Raw genomic sequence first — 19,001 nt, forward strand, 5'->3', positions numbered from 1 at the left:
AATTTCATCGATCTAATTACTAAATTAAAAGTTATTAAATTTTACTAATAATTAATATAGAAAAAATTAATTAGCTTTGGAATAAATTATTTGCTAATTAACAATATAATTGAAACATTAATTATTTTAAATTATTTAACTAAAATCTTAATTATTGACAATTTACTATATGATGTTAATATTTTTGTATAACGAATATCTGATTTTAAATTTGATATGAAAATATTATTTAAAATGTTAAAATTTAATTTATAAGTATGCAATAAATAAATATTTATAATTTTATAAATTATATTATCATTATAAATTATAAAATTAAATAATTTAAATTATAATTTTAAATAGAAATAAGTAGATTGATAATTATAAAAGTAAGTACATATAAATAAAGAATAATTAAATATATTATTATTATTCGTAATATAAAATTATTATATATTATTATTATAGTACAACTATGAGATTGTATAGTTGATGATGACATAAATGAATTAATTTGTACAAGTTATACTAACAACGTGCATATACATTTCAGTAGTTTATCTCATTAAAACTACACAGAGTTAAGTGTGCTTGACCTGGAGTAATGAAGGGATGAGTGACCTTTTGGGAAGTTTCCCAGAAATTGCGCAAGTAAGGATAAAATACGCTAAAAAATAAAATGTCGTGAAACAGAACCCTTAAGAGGTCAAATATGAGGGCTGTTACATTAATAAATTTATTAAAATTAAACAAAATTTTTCCGTCCACTACAACATTTGTTATCTATGACAACAATAAAAAATCGTTGTTGAAATCCAAAAAACCGTTCCTAAAAGTTTAGGAAACGGTTTGGCAACGGTTTTTCAAGCGTGGATTTATCAACCGTTGCCTATTTCAATATGCAACGGTTTTTTGGCCTGTGCCCATGATGTCAAGAAAACCGTTACTTAAACTTCTAAGAACGGTTTTCATGATCTTCATTGGCAACAGTTTTTTTTTTATTTAAGGCAACACTATTAATTTTTAAAGAACGGTTTTAGAAATGTAGTCTATTTTTATAGGCAACACTTTTATGACCGTTGCTAGTGACATCAGAAACATTTTTTTAAGGTTGTCTATGAGATAATATAGGTAACAATTTAGACTAAATTTAAGCTACAATTTTGTAAATATTGTCTAAATAAACGCCCAACGGTTATTTTTATATTGACTTATAACATTGGTAAAAACACACTATTATTTAAACAATAATCTTCACCATATACTATTTTTAAATGGTTGCAAATGTAATATATATATATATATATATATATATATATATATATTAAATTTTACTTTATCCTGTGAAATCATATATATGTAATACGTACCTATAATTATAATACAAATAGTATATTAAACAACTCATATTAATAAGAAAAACTATTATTTTGGATTGATAATCCTCTTGTACATCCTCTTCTTCAAGAAGACGTTTCTCATGTGCTCAATAAAGAATTGATTTCACCCTCAAAAAATAATAAAACAAATTATAAAATGAAATCCAAACACATGTAAAATTCAGTTGCATTAATTAGTTCCAAGTATATGACAATTCAAAAGCATAAAAGTCTAAATAAAATCATCCAAAGATGTCAAAGTTTACATAAAATTTCTAAATTTCAATATAAAGTGTCATCTAGTAATATTATGCATAGCTAGTCATCCATCCATGTAAGTAACATCATTCAGTCTCTTCATCATCATAAGGCTGATCTTCATTATCAAGTCTTTCCTGCACATAAATATATTTTTTCACTTAGAAAACTTATAGAATTAATCCCCCAATCAATGTCCAACAATTAACATGAGTTAAAACTAGTTATACACAAGAAAACTTTCGTAACTGGTTTGGTATATGCAAATGAAATGAATTAAAATATAATTTAGAACTTGACAAAGGCATAAATTATACCTTATCATGACCAGGACTATGGGTTGAGGCAGAAGAAGGAGGTGCTACACTATTGTCATTGCTTATAGCATTCTCCATTATATTATCCAAAGCTTAGTCATTCAATTCTGGATTGATTTCCTTTAGCAAGCATCTTATAAGACATTGTAATCCTTGAACTGTCTTAGCCATTGAACCTATCTCAACAGAATGTTATTTCTTTAAAGCAACAATTTCTTCATTTTTCTTTAACATACTTGGTGTGATCGTTCTTCCCAGACATCGAACTCTACCGGGTTTTTCTTTGCCAAAGATTGATTGAAAAGCTTGTTCAGCAGATTCACTACTTGAGGATTGGATTGATTCTTGAAGTTTTGTCTAATTTATAAGAAAATAAACATTATAGTTAAAATACAATCAAGACATACTACTTTAAAAAATTGGTATTGAAATAGTAGACTTACAATCACAATTTGAGTATCTTTATCCACCTCTTTTCCTTTTCGACTCTGACGACAATGAACATTTCAGGTTGAGAAACATCCTCTCCATTCTTCTTTTCTTGCTACATAAATTAGAGATTGAATAATAAGAAATGCACAAGAGGTACAAGAATTTATTGTTTTGCACATATAAACATAAATATAATACCAATTTTGCACGAATCCTTGCAAAGTTTGTAGGACCCATGCGGTGAATGTATTTCTGCTTTGCCCTATTGATAGCATTTTTCTGGCTTATATTCTGCATTGCATTGCATAGAATTTTTTTTAAGTTCAATAATAAAATGTAACATCAACCAAAAAATAGCAGCAAAAAAATAGTAGAAACAATGATCCAAAATAGCAGAAATACCATAATTAGTATTCAGAATCAACAACCATAAACAACTAGATACACCATTTGGAAAATTAATAACATAAAAACTAGCATAAACAGCAACTATAAATACCAACTAGAATAGGAATCGAGACTAGTAACAGTAGCCTAGAGCAATAACAATGAAAACAGGTAGAAACAACAAAAAAAAATATAAATATAATTATCTTAATTACTTGGACAATACTGTTTCTCCAATAAACCATCAAGTGTTTATACTGATTTTCAGGTATATGCTTTGGACGATGTTTCAGCCTTTCTGTCAAAGTTGAGTATTTCAAAAAATAGTTCCTCTTGATGTAGTTCTTGTAGCGTCTCCAAGCATCATTTATGCGAGCAAATATTGCTTTTTTTCCTTTCTCGGGAATAATGAATTTTTCCTATAAAATAGAAATATAATTATCAACATTGATAAGTATTAACCATTTAGCAAATTAAATTTACTATCACTTTTCACATACATTAACAAAATCCCATATTTGTTCTCTTTCATCCATGGTCAAGCCTTTGAAGTTTGTATAAATTAAAGGGCAAAAGTTTGGATTCCTTGCCACAGTGCCTAAGAAATAACTCAAGTCGGATACTACTTTGTCTTTGGGTCCAATTGGTTCTCCATCATCATCTAAGGTAACTTCTTGACGTTCTTCGAATGATCTTGCATGTATTTTCAAACATCGTGTTGGCCCTCTTGTTTTTTTCTTACATGTACCTAGTTTATCATAATAGCCATGAAAGATAATAGCAAATATGGTTACAGATATATATAAAGAATAGCAAAATAGAATAGACTAAACAATTATATAACCATTTATCTTACCACTTTCGTCTTGTAGTGCATTTTCTTCTTCATGACCATTTTTTTCCATGAGTTTTTCATTTTCACTTGCATCTCGCTCCTCCTCTTCTGGACCAAACTCCACATTTTCTTGAAGGAACTGATCAATTAACATAGCTGGACACATTGAGACTTTTCTTGTCTTTTTTTAGGGTTTTGGAGATTTTCACGTGAGTCATTATTTTCAGCTACTACCATTTTCACAGACTGTCTTCCATGTGATCCACTATGTTCAGCCACTGACTTTCTTATGGGCTCATTTTCTTGCCTCTCATTACATTCAGCCATTTCCCTTTCTATGGGCTGCCTTCCATGTGACCCAGCATATTCAACTAGTTTCCTTGTGTTGGTTACCTCTATTGGAAATTTCTTTGGAACTTGAACTTGAGTTTTCTTGCCTTGTATGTTGGTTGCCTCTATTGGTAACTTCTTTGGAACTTGAATTTGTGTTTTCTTACTTTGCATGTTGGCTGCCTCTATTGATAACTTCATTGGATGTTTAATTTGTGTTTTCTTGCCTTGCACGTTGGTGTCTCTTTTTGAAACTTTTTTTCAATTACATTCTTTCCTTCTCCTTGGTCACTTGTTGAATGGTTTGCAATGCTAAAAGTACCTTGATTGCGCCCTCTGATTTGGTTATCAAACCCTTTAGGTTTTGATGTAACTGCTGCAGTAGTTGGTGGCTTGTTTTTCTTGATATTAGTTCCTTGGACCTTAGTCATAACTCCTTTGCTTTGTTTAGTATTACCCAATACCTTTTCACGCTTAATTTGAAATCTCCTAAGTAATTCAGCACTTGATTTCACTTCACCTTCCAAATTGAAGATATCTTTCTCACGTTTGTCTGTAGTACTCATATTTTACTTTAAAATTCCTTCCTTCTGCGTTTTGTACCTACAAAATGAAAAATATAATTATTGGATAGTACTCATGCTTGTTGTTACAGATTACATGAGTTATAGAGCTTCACATAGCATGAGATTAGTTTCGTTAGAAAGATAAGACACTAACCTACTTATGATTAAAATTTTATAATTTTAGAGTTTGACATGCATAACCAGATTTTATTTTAAAACAGTTTAGTACTTGCAGTACCGGATTTCACATTCAATCTTGGACACCAACTAGTAACTATTGCATAATTTTAGAGTTTGACATGCAGTAACAGATTTTATTTTAAAATTGATCAATTCTTGCTATAACAGATTAGACATCCTCTCTAAGACACCAAATAGTAACTACTACATAACTTGAGCTTTAGATCTCCAAATAGCATGGGGTTAATTTTGTTAGAAAGCTAAGACACTAAGCTTTTCATAACTAAAATTTGAAAATTTTATAATTTGACATGCAGTACCAGTTTTTATTTTAAAACAAGTCAATCCTTGTTGTAACAGAGTACACATCCTCTCTTAGACACCAAAGAGTAACTATTGCATAACTTGAGCTCTAGGTCTCCAAATAGCATGGGCTTAATTTTGTTAGAAAGCTAAGACACTAAGCTTTTCATAATTAAAATTTGAGAATTTTATAGTTTGACATGCAGTACCGGTTTTTATTTTAAAACAAGTCAATCCTTTCTGTAACAGAGTACACATCCTCTCTTAGACACCAAAGAGTAACTATTGCATAACTTGAGCTCTAGGTCTCCAAATAGCATGGGGTTAATTTTGTTAGAAAGCTAAGACACTAATATTTTCATAATTAAAATTTTAGAATTTTATAGTTTGGCATGCTGTACCAGTTTTTATTTTGAAACAGGTCAGTCCTTGCTGTAACAGAGTACACATCCTCTCTTAGACACCAAAGAGTAACTACTGCATAACTTTAGCTCTAGGTCTCCAAATAGCATGGAGTTAATTTTGTTAGAAAGCTAAGACACTAAGCTTTTCATAATTAAAATTTTAGAATTTTATAGTTTGACATGCAGTACCAGTTTTTATTTTAAAACAAGTCAATCCTTGCTGTAACAGAGTACACATCCTCTCTTAGACACCAAAGAGTAACTATTGCATAACTTGAGCTCTAGGTCTCCAAATAGCATGGGGTTAATTTTGTTAGAAAGCTAAGACACTAAGCTTTTCATAATTAAAATTTTAGAATTTTATAGTTTGGCATCCTGTACCAGTTTTTATTTTGAAACAGGTCAGTCCTTGCTGTAACAAAAGTCCATGAAGTCCAATAATTAGTCCTTTATGACTGTGTATCCATTAGTCCATGAAGTCCAACAATGTGTCATCAAAATCAGACTCTTCTTCATATTCTTCTTCTTGCATAACATGCAAAGGTTTCTCGATGATTGTTGCGGGTATATCTTCCCTAACCTAGTTAAATTCACCATCATCATTTGGTGCATTTACACCTCTTGGCTCCAACTGCTCACTCATGTTAAATACATCTCATGGCATTGTTTTCATAACATAATGCCTATTTTCATTAAAAGGATCTTGGACATAAAAACATTGATGGACTTGAGAAGCTAGCACAAAAGGATCATCTTGATAACATCTTTTGTTGAAGTGTACACAAATAAGTCCATATTTGTCTTCTTCAACCTCAAACCAATCACACCTAAACAACACAAAATTGAAGTGGCCATAATAATCTAACTCAATGATATTAGTAATTGCTCCATAATAAGGGATAGATTCTATCTTGGGATTTTCATCCTTAGAGCTTGCAAAACTAGGAGTTAACGAAACCAATGTCACACCAGAATTTTGGGTTTTCCTTCTTGCATCTCGTTTCATAGTGTGGAATCTATATCCATTAATGAGGTAGCCTGAAAACCTCTTTGCAACAGTATTTAGTCCTCTTGACAATTCTTTGAGCTGAAATGATACATCATTTTTCATGGCCCGATTTCTAAACCATTCACTAAAATCTTGACTCTGCACTTTTGCCTTAGCCCACTTCCGTTTTTTAGTGTGATTATTAATACTATCATCATGCTCTCTACAATGACAACAATGTCATTTGTCAGTATAAAAATAAAATGAAATAATTTAGAGATAATCAATAGATGGAAAATGAGAACTTCTCGCACCGGATATAGACTTGAACTTCTTCATAATTGAATAAGATGTATCGATGGGCTTGGGCTGTAGATTGAAAGTCCAAAGCAAATGGTTCCCCATTTTTCTTCCCCCCTAAAGGACAACCAATACTTGTGAAGTAATCAGCTGCATCTACTTCACACAAATCACTGTTGTCATAATTTCGATTCTTTCTATTCAACCTTGTCTCCACATTTTTATGTAAATATCTTGAGCAAAGAGTCAATGCCTCTTCAGCCAAATACCCCTCAGCAATAGAACCTTCTGGTTGGCTTCTATTACGAACATAACTCTTGAGCTTACATAAATATCTTTCTATAGGATACATCCACCGAAATTGAACCGGGCCACCCAATTTAACCTCATTGGAAAGATGAATAGGTAAGTGAACCATTATATCAAAAAAGCTAGGAGGAAAAATCATCTCCAATTGACAAAGTATTTCTACAATCTCTGCTTGTAAGTAGTCTAGCTCATGGACTTGGATAACTTTTTGGCACAAAGAGCGAAAAAAACAACCAAGACGAATTAGAGGATGAGCCACTACATTTGGCATTGTGCTTCTAATTGCTATCTGTAGTAAGTAATGTAGCATAAAATGTGCATCATGACTCTTATAACCAGATATTTTCCTTTCAGTAATGTGCACACATCTTGAAATGTTTGATGCACTACCATCTGGTAACTTACTGCCCTTGAAAACACCACAAAAAGTAGACTTCTCTACTGAAGTCATTGAGAAACATGCTTTTACAAACTTTGCACGACCTCCACCAATATCAATTGGATGAAGATTCTTTCTAATGCCCATCTCTTGCAAATCATAACGAGCCTTAATATGATCCTTTGTCTTGCCCGCGATATCCAATAAAGTCCCAATAATATTATCAAAAAAGTTTTTTTCTATATGCATTACATCAAGATTATGACGTAATGGATTATCAGCCCAATATGGCAACTAAAAAAAATTGACTTCTTCTTCCATGGGCCATCAATATTTTGTCTTTTGGTTTTCCCAAATAAATTGTTGAAATCTTTTAAGATTTCTAATATCTCCTCCCCTCTTAACAAACTTGGTGCAGATCTATGTTCTTGTTTTCCATTAAAAGAACTCTTATTAGCCCTCCAAACATGACCCACAGGTAGAAAGACACGATGATCCATATAACACATCTTTCGACTATGCTTCAAATAGATTGAAGAAATGTTATAATTGCAACATGCACATGCCAACTTTCCTTTTGTGCTCCATCCAGACAACATAGCATACCCAGGGTAATCACTAATTGTCCATAAAAGAGCTGCATGCATTTGAAATGTTTGATTCCTTGAAGCATCATATGTATCTACTCCTGATTCCCATAATTCCTTCAACTCCTCAATCAACGGTTGAAGATACACATCGATATTGTTTCCTGGAGACTGAGGTCCGGGAATCAGTAAAGACAACATCATATACTCAGATTGAGCTTCCCATCATATTCCACACCTGGCCATCAGCAGGATGTCTGAGCTTCCCATCCTTCGAGCGCTCTTCCTCATGCCACCTCATTGAGTTGGCTGTCTTTGAACACATAAACAACCTTTGAAGCCTTGGAATCAATGGAAAGTGTCTCAAAATTTTTGCTGGAACTTTGTGCTCATTTTTTCGTTGCTCAAGCTTACTGTCAACTTGGGGGAATTCTTTCCATCGTGAAGCTTCACAAAATCTACAAGAATTGTCATTCTCATAGTCTCCCCAATATAACATGCAATCATTTCGACATGCATGAATCTTTTTATAATCAAGGCCAAGGTCTCTAATCATGGACCTTGCTTTATTAAAAGTTTCAGGAATATTTAGATCAGGAATGGCTTCTTTAAGTAACTCCAAGAGAGCAGTGAATGATGCATTGCTCCACCCATGTAGACATTTCAACAAGTACATTCGAATTATGAAAGATAACGTAGAGAAATTTTTACATCCTGGGTAAAGTTCTTGTTTTGCCTCATCAATCAAATTGTAGAATTTTCTAGCATCTTTATTAAGACCTTTGTTAACTCCCTCTGTTTCTACCACATTTCTAAAAGTGTCATACAATAAGCAATCAATGTCATCACGTGAGTCCTCTTCATCTTCTATGTCTTCGTCCATTTCCATTGGCCTTGATATTCGTTCGCCATGGTGTACCCAAACATTGTAGCCTTCCACAAATCCAATAGCTATTAAATGATTATAAACCACATTTCTTTTTTCCCAACAACAATTTCCACACTTGGCACAGGGGCATAAAATCTCTTCTCCTTGAGGTCTTCCTTTACTATAGGCAAAGTCTAAGAATGACTCAACACCATTGATATAGTCTCTATTAAACCTTGGTAGTTTTGTCCACTTTTTATCCATCACTTTTAATCTAATCCAAATGATAAGTTCACATATTATAGTAATCATAATGACATATTTCTTTAAGTAATTTAATTAATGTTATGCTACTGAAAGATTTAGAAAAGGGCTATATTAATTTTAAAATTAAATTCAAAATAAAAAACAACTTTCAAAGGAATAACATAAACATCACAATCAAGCCTAAAAATCATGTTTTAAAATGCAGTTTATATTCCATGGTAAAAAAAAATACAACAAAATACTTTACAAAATTTAGCCAAATCAAATATATTACTTCTAAAATAATTAAATAACTTAAACTTACCAGGAGTAAGACAAAGAACTTGACCTGATGAACAATTGTTATGTTATAATTTCCTCCGCAACACCTGTGACAAATAACAAAGCTTTTTTATTCACATATTAAATAAATATTATTCCTTCTAACTGGTATGAATAAAAAGGTTTTTAATTTTCTTTTATTTCTTATTGATATGGAAGTAAGTATCATCCTAAGAGAGAAAACACTAATACTTTTCCATTGTTCCGATAACAGAATTTGCTTTCTTATTTTCCTATTCACTTTTAAGTTAATAATAAGGATAATAGGATTCAAATTCTATTTAAGTCTAATGTTTTATTATTTATATTTAAATTCATAGGAAGTATATAAATGAAATGTGAAATATGGCAACAAAACACAACCTCAAACAAGAAAGCACCAACTCAGGATGGTTAGCAAGAAAGTTTGATCCATCTATAAAGTAAAACCACAAATTAAGCATATTTAGCAGATGAAGGAATAAAATCTTGACTTGATGAATTATTTAATATTTAAGTCTTAACCTAATTTGAGTTAGGCTAACCTGGAGACAAGACAATTATAAAAACACACATATATAAAAGCTCAACATAGGCTCAATTACAAAACATAAAATTTGTCTAGGTATCAATCCATTTGCATATATAAAACAGCCTAATAATTCTTCTACTACCATTTGTCTGTCCAATAAAATAAAAGAACCTTATAAATCTCTAATCTATCTATAAAATATGTTAAAACAGTATATTCCTAAAATTTCTTTAAAGACTATGTTAGTTGTAAAGGTTTCTTATGGTTCCGCCTTAGTCACCACCATAGTACGTGTATAACTTTTAAGGAAAAATGCTTATGTTTAATCCAAATTTTTTTGTTTTAAGAACATCATACAAGTAGCATAGAAAAAAGACAAGAAAAAAAAATGATTACTAATTTTGTGAAAATCATAAAAGAAAATGCTCTTAATCATGGTTAGAAATCTGATGCATGGATGTTTATGTGATACAATCATGGAGCTGAATATTCAAGAACAAAACTCAAATTCATGTCACTTTTACTCAACTTATCAATTTCTATCAATTTGTCTTTCTCACTTAAATGCCATCACTAAAGAATTAATGTTATATTAGAAATTCAAAAAAAATCTAACCACCAAACCTGTAACATATTAAAGTAAATCACCACATTGTCTACACCATTCTAATGTTAGAAATAGTCCCTAGGCCTAGTTTGATTGAGCATTCAATTCTGTCTTGGTACCTTTTAACATAACAAGTTATAAACTTGATCACTGTACCTTCTTCATTCATTCATATATGTGCCAAATTGTTACATTCCTAACATAATTAATTTAAATGAAGACAATTTTTTTTCTTTCATTTTACTAGCTACATCTAACAATCGAAGTATTAAAGTATTGGTAGATGGATTGTGTTTCTAAAATGATGAGAAGTGAATTGCAGGAAAATGTTGGGTTTGGAATTTAGTACTGGAAGTTCCATGGCATTGAATAAGTGCCCTATTGTGTTTGGTTTCTAATGTATAATAAGGAAGTGCATGTGTCTCATATTTGACAGATTAAGTATGCAGCAAAATCCAAATCAAACTTCCATTTGTCACAATATTAGTTCTCTCCACATCCACGTGTGCTCACGCCTTTTTCTCCATGTGCATAATGAACATACGCTATTTTTCTCATGAAAGCTAACACAATAATAAATGGGGAATTTGAATTGTACAAGAAAAGGTTCGAATCGATGTGAAATCTAGAAAAGGAAGGTGTAATTGTGAGGTAGTATAATGAGACAAAAACAATTCACCTTTTCAGTGCAGCTCAAAAGGAAGGGCCCCTCACACCATAATACAAGATGTTGAATTTACTGTGATGTACATAAACAGTCAGAAATAATTAGTGATACATGAATTGCAAAAATGCTTGAAATTTGTGAAAATAGTTTTGAGGCCTCGGTTCCAATTTTTTCTTCACGCACCTACTCTAAACCCTCTCACATACCCAAACGGAACCCATAACCCATAATCGCAATGAACCCATAACCCATATAACCCATATAGCCATAGACCTTTAATCGTACACACACACGTACACTTGTGAACCCCATAACCCACACACTCAACGCACAACATCTACAGCCTCACGGAATGGAAGAGATAAAAATAACAGCAATCACACACGGAATGGAAGAGAATCATACCTGAGAGGTGCCCAAATAGCAAAGCGTAGAACAACTTGCTACACGTGATGAGAAAGATGAAGATAGGGAGCAACGTTTAGGAGACGAGAACACACAGAGAAGCAAGCATGCAAATTTTAGGGATTCTATTTTTTGGTTTTAGGAGACGAGAAGTCCTTTGTTTCCCGCAAATTAATATTTTCATAATTAAAGGGAGAAGTTTAATTTTTTTAATTAATCTTTCCCGCGAATACGAAAGGGTGGGTGTAATCATTAAGCAACGTTTATAAGTGTTGCCTATTAACTTTAAAGAAATAAACTTTCCATTTTAATAATAAAAATGGTTAATAATATATTTTGGGAACATTTTTTATTGTGTTGCATGATATAAAATAAGCAATAATTTATAAATTGTTGCTTAATATCGATTTTAAGAACGGTTTTTAAATTGTTGGGTAGAGAAGTGGCCACAATTAGAAATTTGTTGCTTGTTTTCAAGAACAGTTTTGTTAATATTGAAAAGAGAATAGTGCATGCTTTGATCAAGTGTTGCCTATATGTGCTTTTGGGAACGATTTTATGATTGTTGTCAAACAAAGTGCCAACAGTTTACAAAATTGTTGACTATTCCATATTTCGAGAACACTTTTTTAGGCATTGCCTAAAAACTCGTTGCCTAATATAAAAAATGTTGTAGTGGTCGAATCATATAAAGATCTTCAAACAATTTTCGACAGATGTATCCACCGGAAATTACCGATAGATATTTCCATCAGAAATTTCTGACGAAAATATCTGTTAGAAATTTCTGATGGAATAAAGTATTTCTAACGGATTTTTTTTTTCGACGCCCCTTTTTCCGACGGATTTAAATCCGTCGGAAATTTACTTGTTTCCGTCGGAAATTAGCATTTTTCTTGTAGTGCACATTGCTTCCCTCGAATAGATGGGTTTGCCTATATCCTTGCCCTTCAGAGTAGCTTAGTGTTAGGTTTGTTTTGGACTGCAAGCTAAGCTAGTTGTCACCCTTTGGCAACATACTTTGGTTTTCTATACCACTCTTGTTCATAAGGCATGGAACGAACAAAAGCGATGGGTGTTGTTTTCAATTCTATAAAAAAATTTTGAACCTCTCGCACACAAAAACCTCCTAAAAAACCAATGTAATTTCGATTTAGATCAATATTTTGATTATGTTGGTGTTGATTTAGGTTGATTAAATTTCGATTATAATTTGAACCGTGAAAGTTTTACCGTAACGATTGAAAGCTTGAATCAATTTAATTTCCGATTGAATTTTCTAATTGATTTTTTTTGTTTGTGTTTATAATATTCTAATTTTTCTTTTCTATTCATAAAAACCTCGTTTCTAATTACGTGATAATTTTTTATCCTATTAATTTGTGTCTTCAAGAAGAATGACCTAGGTTATTCCTTATGTTACAAATTTTTGAGAAAAATTTAGTAATTTTTTATAGTGATTCGACATCACTATTAATAGTGCATTCAAAAGTTTTTGCTCTCTACTTCATTCCATTTTCATGCCAAAGAATTTATGAAGCATTAAAGCATCTAAACACATGTTGAAGAACAACCATATTGTGAAGCTCAAATATCTTTTAAAACAATTAAGTTTTAAGGTTATCATCAACAAATATATCTCTAAAGCTTATAAATACGAGAAAACTTTAAGAGAAGAGAGAACTTTAAGAACTCTATGAATATTCTAAAAATGCTTACACGTTGTGCAAAAATTCTCTAAATCTATAATTCGATCACAAAAAAGCTTAAGTTTTAGCTATCGTTGCCTAGTAAGTTCAACTCTCTTGAGTGTACCTAAACTTATACATCCTCTCTACTAGAGTCAATTTTGTTGTTGTAAGCTTGGAGAGACTAGTTAAAGAATATTGCAACATGTTATTGCGTGTTAGCCAAAAGTAGCATAGATAATACTTATTGTAGGCAGAAGTGGTAATTAAGAATACTTGTTTGTAAGAATTTACAACTTAACAGGATCTTTTGAGTTTGAAGATAAGTAGACATGACTCAAATTGAGTGAGTTAGTATAAAAACATTAAATATTTTTATTCTCTCATTTTTCTCTCATGCTCTTTGAACCAATTGCTTTTACAAACTTATATTTATTCATTAATTTGAGAAAAGACTTATAAAATATATTCACACACATATTCAATCCTCTTCTATGTGTTCTTTTTAACCTTCATAACATATATGCATGCTTATATATAATTTTATGTTAAAGTATTAGATACGTACTTGAAATAAATTAAAGTGCTCGTGCTCACACTAATTAGATGGAATATTATATAAATATGTAATTGATGTTACTTGAATCAATGATTGTTACATTTAGGTGGACAATTACGATAAACATAATTAAATAGTGTCATGGTACAAGCACGTCAGTTTTTGAAATAGTCATGTCTTTTCACCTCATCTTTGATAATTCGATAATGTCGACACCTAAATTTTGAGAAACAACCAACTGACTCCCTAGTTTTGGAATTTTGAAATAGATATCAAAATGGAAGAAAATGATATTTTAATTATATAAACACTTAATTTGGTAAAAGTTAAAGCTAACCTATGGAAATAAGAATGTCGAAATCTCAATTCTATCATATTGGAAAGTTGGTAAAGGAAAACTAAAGTGTTGAAGAATTCAATAAAGAACAATGACAAAAAATATTATTGTAAATATAATTGCTATTAAGGTAGAGTGACCCATCTACATTTGTTATCTAGAAATATATGGAAAAGAAAGTTATTTTTCATTTATCTTATTAGCATGAAAGGCTCTTCAGATTTTTTCTTAGCTCTCTATTGACATCCACAATATTCATTCTTTCTGGTGGTGATTCCACTGAGCAAGCAAGTCCAATCTCAAAAAGTGAAACTAAGCACTTTTTGACATCTGGAGTAAGATTATGACTACTGCCTTCTTTTATTGTTGATACGAGTGATGGATCCAAAATTTGTAAAAGATTATTGGGAAGTGAATTTTTGACAAAGTTGTGCAAAGTTTGACCATCTTCAAAGATTTTATCTGTAGGTCTTCTTCCAGAGAGCATTTCCAGCATAAGAATCCCAAAGCTATACATGTCACCATTCGTAGACGCTTTAGAACCTAGTCCATACTCTAAAATATATAGAAATAAATTATATGCTTAATTATTAGTAAATATCAAATTTTCATTAAAAGATAGAGAATTAAAATAAACACTAATATCATATACCTGGAGGAGCATAGCCTATAGTCCCTTTTATTCCAATTGTACTTGTTTGCTTTGAAGTAGTTCCATTAATGGTTGAAAGGAGTCTTGCTATACCAAAATCACTCACATGAGCAATCATGTTGTCATCTAGAAGGACATTGCTTGGCTTTAAATCACAATGAATGATCGATTGCTCACACTCATGATGAAGATAATGTAATGCAAAAGCAACATCAATCATGATATTTAATCTTTGATCAAGGTTCAATGTTCTCGGATGCTCTCCACTTGAGGTCCTAAGATGCAACCATTGATCTAAGTTTCCATTTTGCATGTACTCAAAAATTAGAGCTTTAAATTCTTGACCTTTGTAATCTATGCTGGAACAACATGTTAAAATTTTAACCAGATTTCGATGTTTAATATTTTTAAGTGCATTGCATTCAGCAATGAAACTCTTGTGAGCTAATTTTTCTTGGAGGTTTAGGACTTTTATGGCAACAACTTTATCTTCTAACTCAAGAGTTCCTTTGTAGACAGTGCTAAAAGATCCAGATCCTATCAAGTTTGTAGTTGAGAACCCATTAGTTCCATTGTGTAGGTTTTTGTATGAAACTTTAGTCATCTGGTCTGTTGGTGAATCCAAAGATACCTTCTTACTCCATTTCTTCCTCCAGTAGATAGTTAGAGAAAACGACAATATGAGAAGAAAAGTAACCACACTAACTATCACTGCTATCATCAACTTGAACTTGTGATTTGCAAGTTTCTTACCTTTGACAAGGCATGGTGGTAGGTGCAACTTTGATATGCCTCCACAAAGCTTATTATTTCCGGTCACATCGAACTCACTTGCATTTTGAAAGACACCTTCAATTGGAACCTTTCCATCCAACATGTTAAAAGAAACATTGAAGTATTCTAAGAAAGAAATGTTTTGCAAAATATTGGGAATTGATCCAGACAAGTGGTTCTGTGACAAGTCTAAACGTTGAAGACTTTTGAGTGATGCCAAAGAAGATGGTATGATTCCTTGTAAAGAATTCCCTTGCAAATAGAGGTACTCCAACATTATGCATTCTCCGATAGTTTCAGGAATTAGACCAAACAGATAATTATTAGACACATCTAGAAAATTGATATTTTTTAGGTTTCCCACTTCTTCTGATATACTACCACCCAATGAGTTTTTTGACAAATCCAACTTGTTTGTTAGAGAGGAAAGATTAAAAATCTCTGAGGGTATGATTCCTGTAAGGTTGTTTCGTGAGAAATCTAGATATTGTAACTTTTGACAATTTCCTATAATTGGAGGAATATTTCCTTGAAACATATTTTTTCCCATGCCCAGATAAAACAATTGACTAAGGTTTCCTATGAAGGGTGTTATTTTTCCTGTTAGCTTGTTTGCACCCAATTCTAACTTTTGCATTTTTTGAAACTTGCCAAAAGTTGTTGGGATAATCCCACTAATTTGGTTATCTTCCATCATCAAGAGTGTTAGACCAATTAAATTTCCGAATGATGTAGGGATTTCTCCTGATATCTTATTACCTCCAAGATATAATTGGCTAAGTTGGGTGGATAAATTTCCTAAGGAATTTGGCAAATGACCTCCAAAATTGTTGCCGGACAGAAATAACTCCTTCAACTGACTAGAGTTTTTTAGTGATTTTAAAAACTCTAAATCATGAGTTGAATTGCCACCTAGATTGTTCGGAGACAAATTTAGAGTTTGAAGATGTTGTAGCTTCCAAAGATTTGGAACTTGTCCTGTGAAATTGTTTCCACCGATATCTATGCTGAAAATGATAGATGTATTTGAGATGGAAGGTGGAATTGGACCTGAGATTTGATTGTCACCAATAGCAAGTACTCCGAGATTGGGGAGGGTGTGGAACATATTTGGTGGTAGAGAGCCATTAAATTGATTTTCTACAGCCACGATTCCAAAAAGAGAAGACATATTATAAAGGCAAGAAGGAAAAGTTCCACTCAACTTGTTAATACCCAATGCTATGCCTGTCAAGCTTTTGAGACGACAAATTTCTTGTGGAATATTTCCTTCAAAGTTGTTACCAGTTACTGAGAGACGATATAGGTATGAAAGATTCCCTAAGGATGATGGAATTCCTCCAATTAATTGGTTTTTAGCAACACCAAAAAATCGAAGCTTCAGAAGTGAGCCAATTTCGAATGGTATTTTTCCAATCAAATTGTTCCCTTTTAAGTATAGAATTTTGAGATTAGCACACCTGGTCAAGTTTGTTGGAATTTCCCCCACGAATGAGTTATTTCCAAGCATGAGTTGTTGTAGTTGTGATAACCGTCCCAGTTCTTGTGGGATTTTCCCATAGAAGCTATTGGTTGCAAGGTTCAGGATTCTCATGTGAGAGAGATTGCCTATGTAGGGAGATATGGACCCCTTCAACTCGAATCCTTGCAAGTTCAACTTCGTAACTCTTTGAAGCATGGGATTACACGTGATTCCATGCCAGTTACAAAAGTGAGTAGAACTATTCCAAGAGACCAAGATTCCATTTGGATCATTGGATATTGATTCCCTAAATTTGAGCAGTGCCAAGTGATCGGTCTCATTTTCTGATGCAAAGGCAAACATTTTAGGGATGCATGGTGAGTTCAGTGTAAAGAGAGAAAACATGTGGATATATAATGCAGGTAACAAAAAAGAAAAATGCTTCATTTTGATGGAGAATAAGAGGCTGCTAGAGATAGATAGATATACGGTGGTGTTTCTTTTGTTATTATTAGATACATTTATATAGAGTTAGGTGCTTAAGAAAAGATGTGCATGCATGCATGCATGTTGTTCCTTCTGTCGCTCACCAACATTATAGGACTTGTCAAGTCAATATCCAATTGGCAATTGTGGATACTTTGTACGACAGGAAAACAAATCAAATCAACGTATGAAAATGCAATGATTCTAGAGAAGATTCAGCCTAACCAAAGTGTTGACTGTGCTTTTCAAGTCATTGGAAATGCAATTAACCCATAAATTAATATTTAATTTGGTAATGCGCAAAAAAGAATGAGTAGTGCAAATCAGAATCAATGAATAGTATTCACACTTCTTTCCAAGTCTTTGATCTAAGAAAAATGTCCATGTGAAAAAGAACAAAGTCTCATGTCCTAACAGAATATGAATATTTAATTTTGTTGAGCGTAAAGAAGAATCAGCTGCAAATAAGAATCAACGGCTAGTATTCACTGCTAGCTTTTCAAGTCTTTGATGTCAAAAAGAAGTCTTTATGAAAAACAAAAAGAAAAGCCTTTAGATCATAGTCAATTTGTCTCCGTTTGCTTAAACCTTTAAAAAAGTGTTTTCAAATAATCTTTTTAAGAAAATAATTCTTTTTTTAAGAGTTATTTCTTAAAAAAATAGAAAATTACTTATTTTAAAAAATATTTGGACAAATACATAAATTTTTTTAAAAATAGTTATTTTATTTTTTAAAAATAATTTTTTAATGAAAAAAATTTAATTAAACAAACAGACTCATAATTATCTAATACCTATATATAAAAGTCATTTTATGTTTTCACATACACAATTGTTGGACTATTTTACTCTTATAAGTTATAATCATTTTTAATATACTCACTTATATTTTCTTCTCCAAATTAGTCTCACATTAAATAATCACCTATTTTATTATTTTCATTATTATTATTATTATTATTATTATTATTATTATTATTATTATTATTATTATTATTATTATTATATTAAATACATGAGCACAAGGTTCCTCTTTTAAATTAGTCTATATAATAATATTTCAGGCTTTTGCGCGACAGGTATCACTACCTCTTTCAAAGTTAACTAGTCAATACTTTTCTCAGAACATACTCTCCTGCTTCAGAATCACGGCATTTTATTAGCATTTAAAAAATCATAAAACGACAATTGTTCTTAATTTTTAATATAATACTAATTTTTCCTTAATTTATCTCCTCGTATATTCTTTAACAATCATCATTAAAAATAATATATTCATTAAGAGTGAAATTATTTTATTAAATATTATTTTAAAAAAAGTGATGTAGTTATTATTATTCTTAAGTTGTGAATAAAAAGTCTTTCAAACAAGTCATTTTAAAATGGAAAGAATAATAAACATTTTTGTTAACATTAAAGTAAAAGAAAATTACAGAAAAATATGTATTTTTTATCATTTAA

The 19,001-nt window shown here is 31.4% G+C and overlaps 4 protein-coding genes across 4 annotated transcripts; all 4 read right to left on the reverse strand.

Moving 5' to 3' along the window:
* Positions 1–2,379: 2,379 nt before the first annotated feature.
* Positions 2,380–11,720, reverse strand: LOC145952769 (uncharacterized). Its single transcript, XM_083065750.1, has 8 exons — positions 11,583–11,720; positions 11,190–11,249; positions 9,376–9,439; positions 3,612–4,523; positions 3,256–3,503; positions 2,971–3,174; positions 2,567–2,659; positions 2,380–2,480 (listed from the first exon to the last, which is right to left on the reverse strand). Exons 4-8 carry the CDS (start codon positions 3,754–3,756, stop codon positions 2,382–2,384), a joined length of 789 nt encoding a protein of 262 aa, XP_082921876.1. The 5' UTR covers positions 3,757–4,523; positions 9,376–9,439; positions 11,190–11,249; positions 11,583–11,720; the 3' UTR covers positions 2,380–2,381.
* LOC145952349 (uncharacterized) lies at positions 5,840–8,140 on the reverse strand. Its single transcript, XM_083064697.1, has 4 exons — positions 7,759–8,140; positions 6,676–7,588; positions 6,155–6,584; positions 5,840–5,953 (listed from the first exon to the last, which is right to left on the reverse strand). The coding sequence occupies exons 1-4, from the start codon at positions 8,138–8,140 to the stop codon at positions 5,840–5,842; spliced, it is 1,839 nt and encodes a 612-aa protein (XP_082920823.1).
* On the reverse strand, positions 8,145–9,068 carry LOC145952350 (uncharacterized). Its single transcript, XM_083064698.1, has one exon. It carries the CDS (start codon positions 9,066–9,068, stop codon positions 8,145–8,147), a length of 924 nt encoding a protein of 307 aa, XP_082920824.1.
* A 1,752-nt stretch (positions 11,721–13,472) lies between the features above and the next one.
* LOC109806286 (uncharacterized) lies at positions 13,473–18,790 on the reverse strand. Its single transcript, XM_083065749.1, has 2 exons — positions 14,819–18,790; positions 13,473–14,721 (listed from the first exon to the last, which is right to left on the reverse strand). The coding sequence occupies exons 1-2, from the start codon at positions 17,499–17,501 to the stop codon at positions 14,366–14,368; spliced, it is 3,039 nt and encodes a 1,012-aa protein (XP_082921875.1). The 5' UTR covers positions 17,502–18,790; the 3' UTR covers positions 13,473–14,365.
* Between the last annotated feature and the right edge of the window lie 211 nt (positions 18,791–19,001).

Source organism: Cajanus cajan, chromosome 10 (genome assembly GCF_000230855.2).
Source record: "Cajanus cajan strain Asha chromosome 10, NIPB_CcT2T_4, whole genome shotgun sequence".
Classification (NCBI taxonomy): domain Eukaryota; kingdom Viridiplantae; phylum Streptophyta; class Magnoliopsida; order Fabales; family Fabaceae; genus Cajanus; species Cajanus cajan.

Excerpts from the sequence above, each read along its gene's own strand:
- LOC145952769 (XM_083065750.1), bottom strand. The coding sequence starts at position 3,756 with ATGTGTCCAGCTATGTTAATTGATCAGTTCCTTCAAGAAAATGTGGAG. Across the intron at positions 3,504-3,611 it reads TGCACTACAAGACGAAAGTG|GTACATGTAAGAAAAAAACA; the intron begins GTAAGATAAATG and ends ATGATAAACTAG. Across the intron at positions 3,175-3,255 it reads AAATATGGGATTTTGTTAAT|GAAAAATTCATTATTCCCGA; the intron begins GTATGTGAAAAG and ends TCTATTTTATAG.
- LOC145952349 (XM_083064697.1), bottom strand. The coding sequence starts at position 8,140 with ATGATGTTGTCTTTACTGATTCCCGGACCTCAGTCTCCAGGAAACAAT. Across the intron at positions 6,585-6,675 it reads GAAGTTCAAGTCTATATCCG|AGAGCATGATGATAGTATTA; the intron begins GTGCGAGAAGTT and ends TTGTCATTGTAG. Across the intron at positions 5,954-6,154 it reads ACAAATATGGACTTATTTGT|GTTAGGGAAGATATACCCGC; the intron begins GTACACTTCAAC and ends GAATTTAACTAG.
- LOC145952350 (XM_083064698.1), bottom strand. The coding sequence starts at position 9,068 with ATGGATAAAAAGTGGACAAAACTACCAAGGTTTAATAGAGACTATATC.
- LOC109806286 (XM_083065749.1), bottom strand. The coding sequence starts at position 17,501 with ATGAAGCATTTTTCTTTTTTGTTACCTGCATTATATATCCACATGTTT. Across the intron at positions 14,722-14,818 it reads TATAGGCTATGCTCCTCCAG|AGTATGGACTAGGTTCTAAA; the intron begins GTATATGATATT and ends TATATATTTTAG.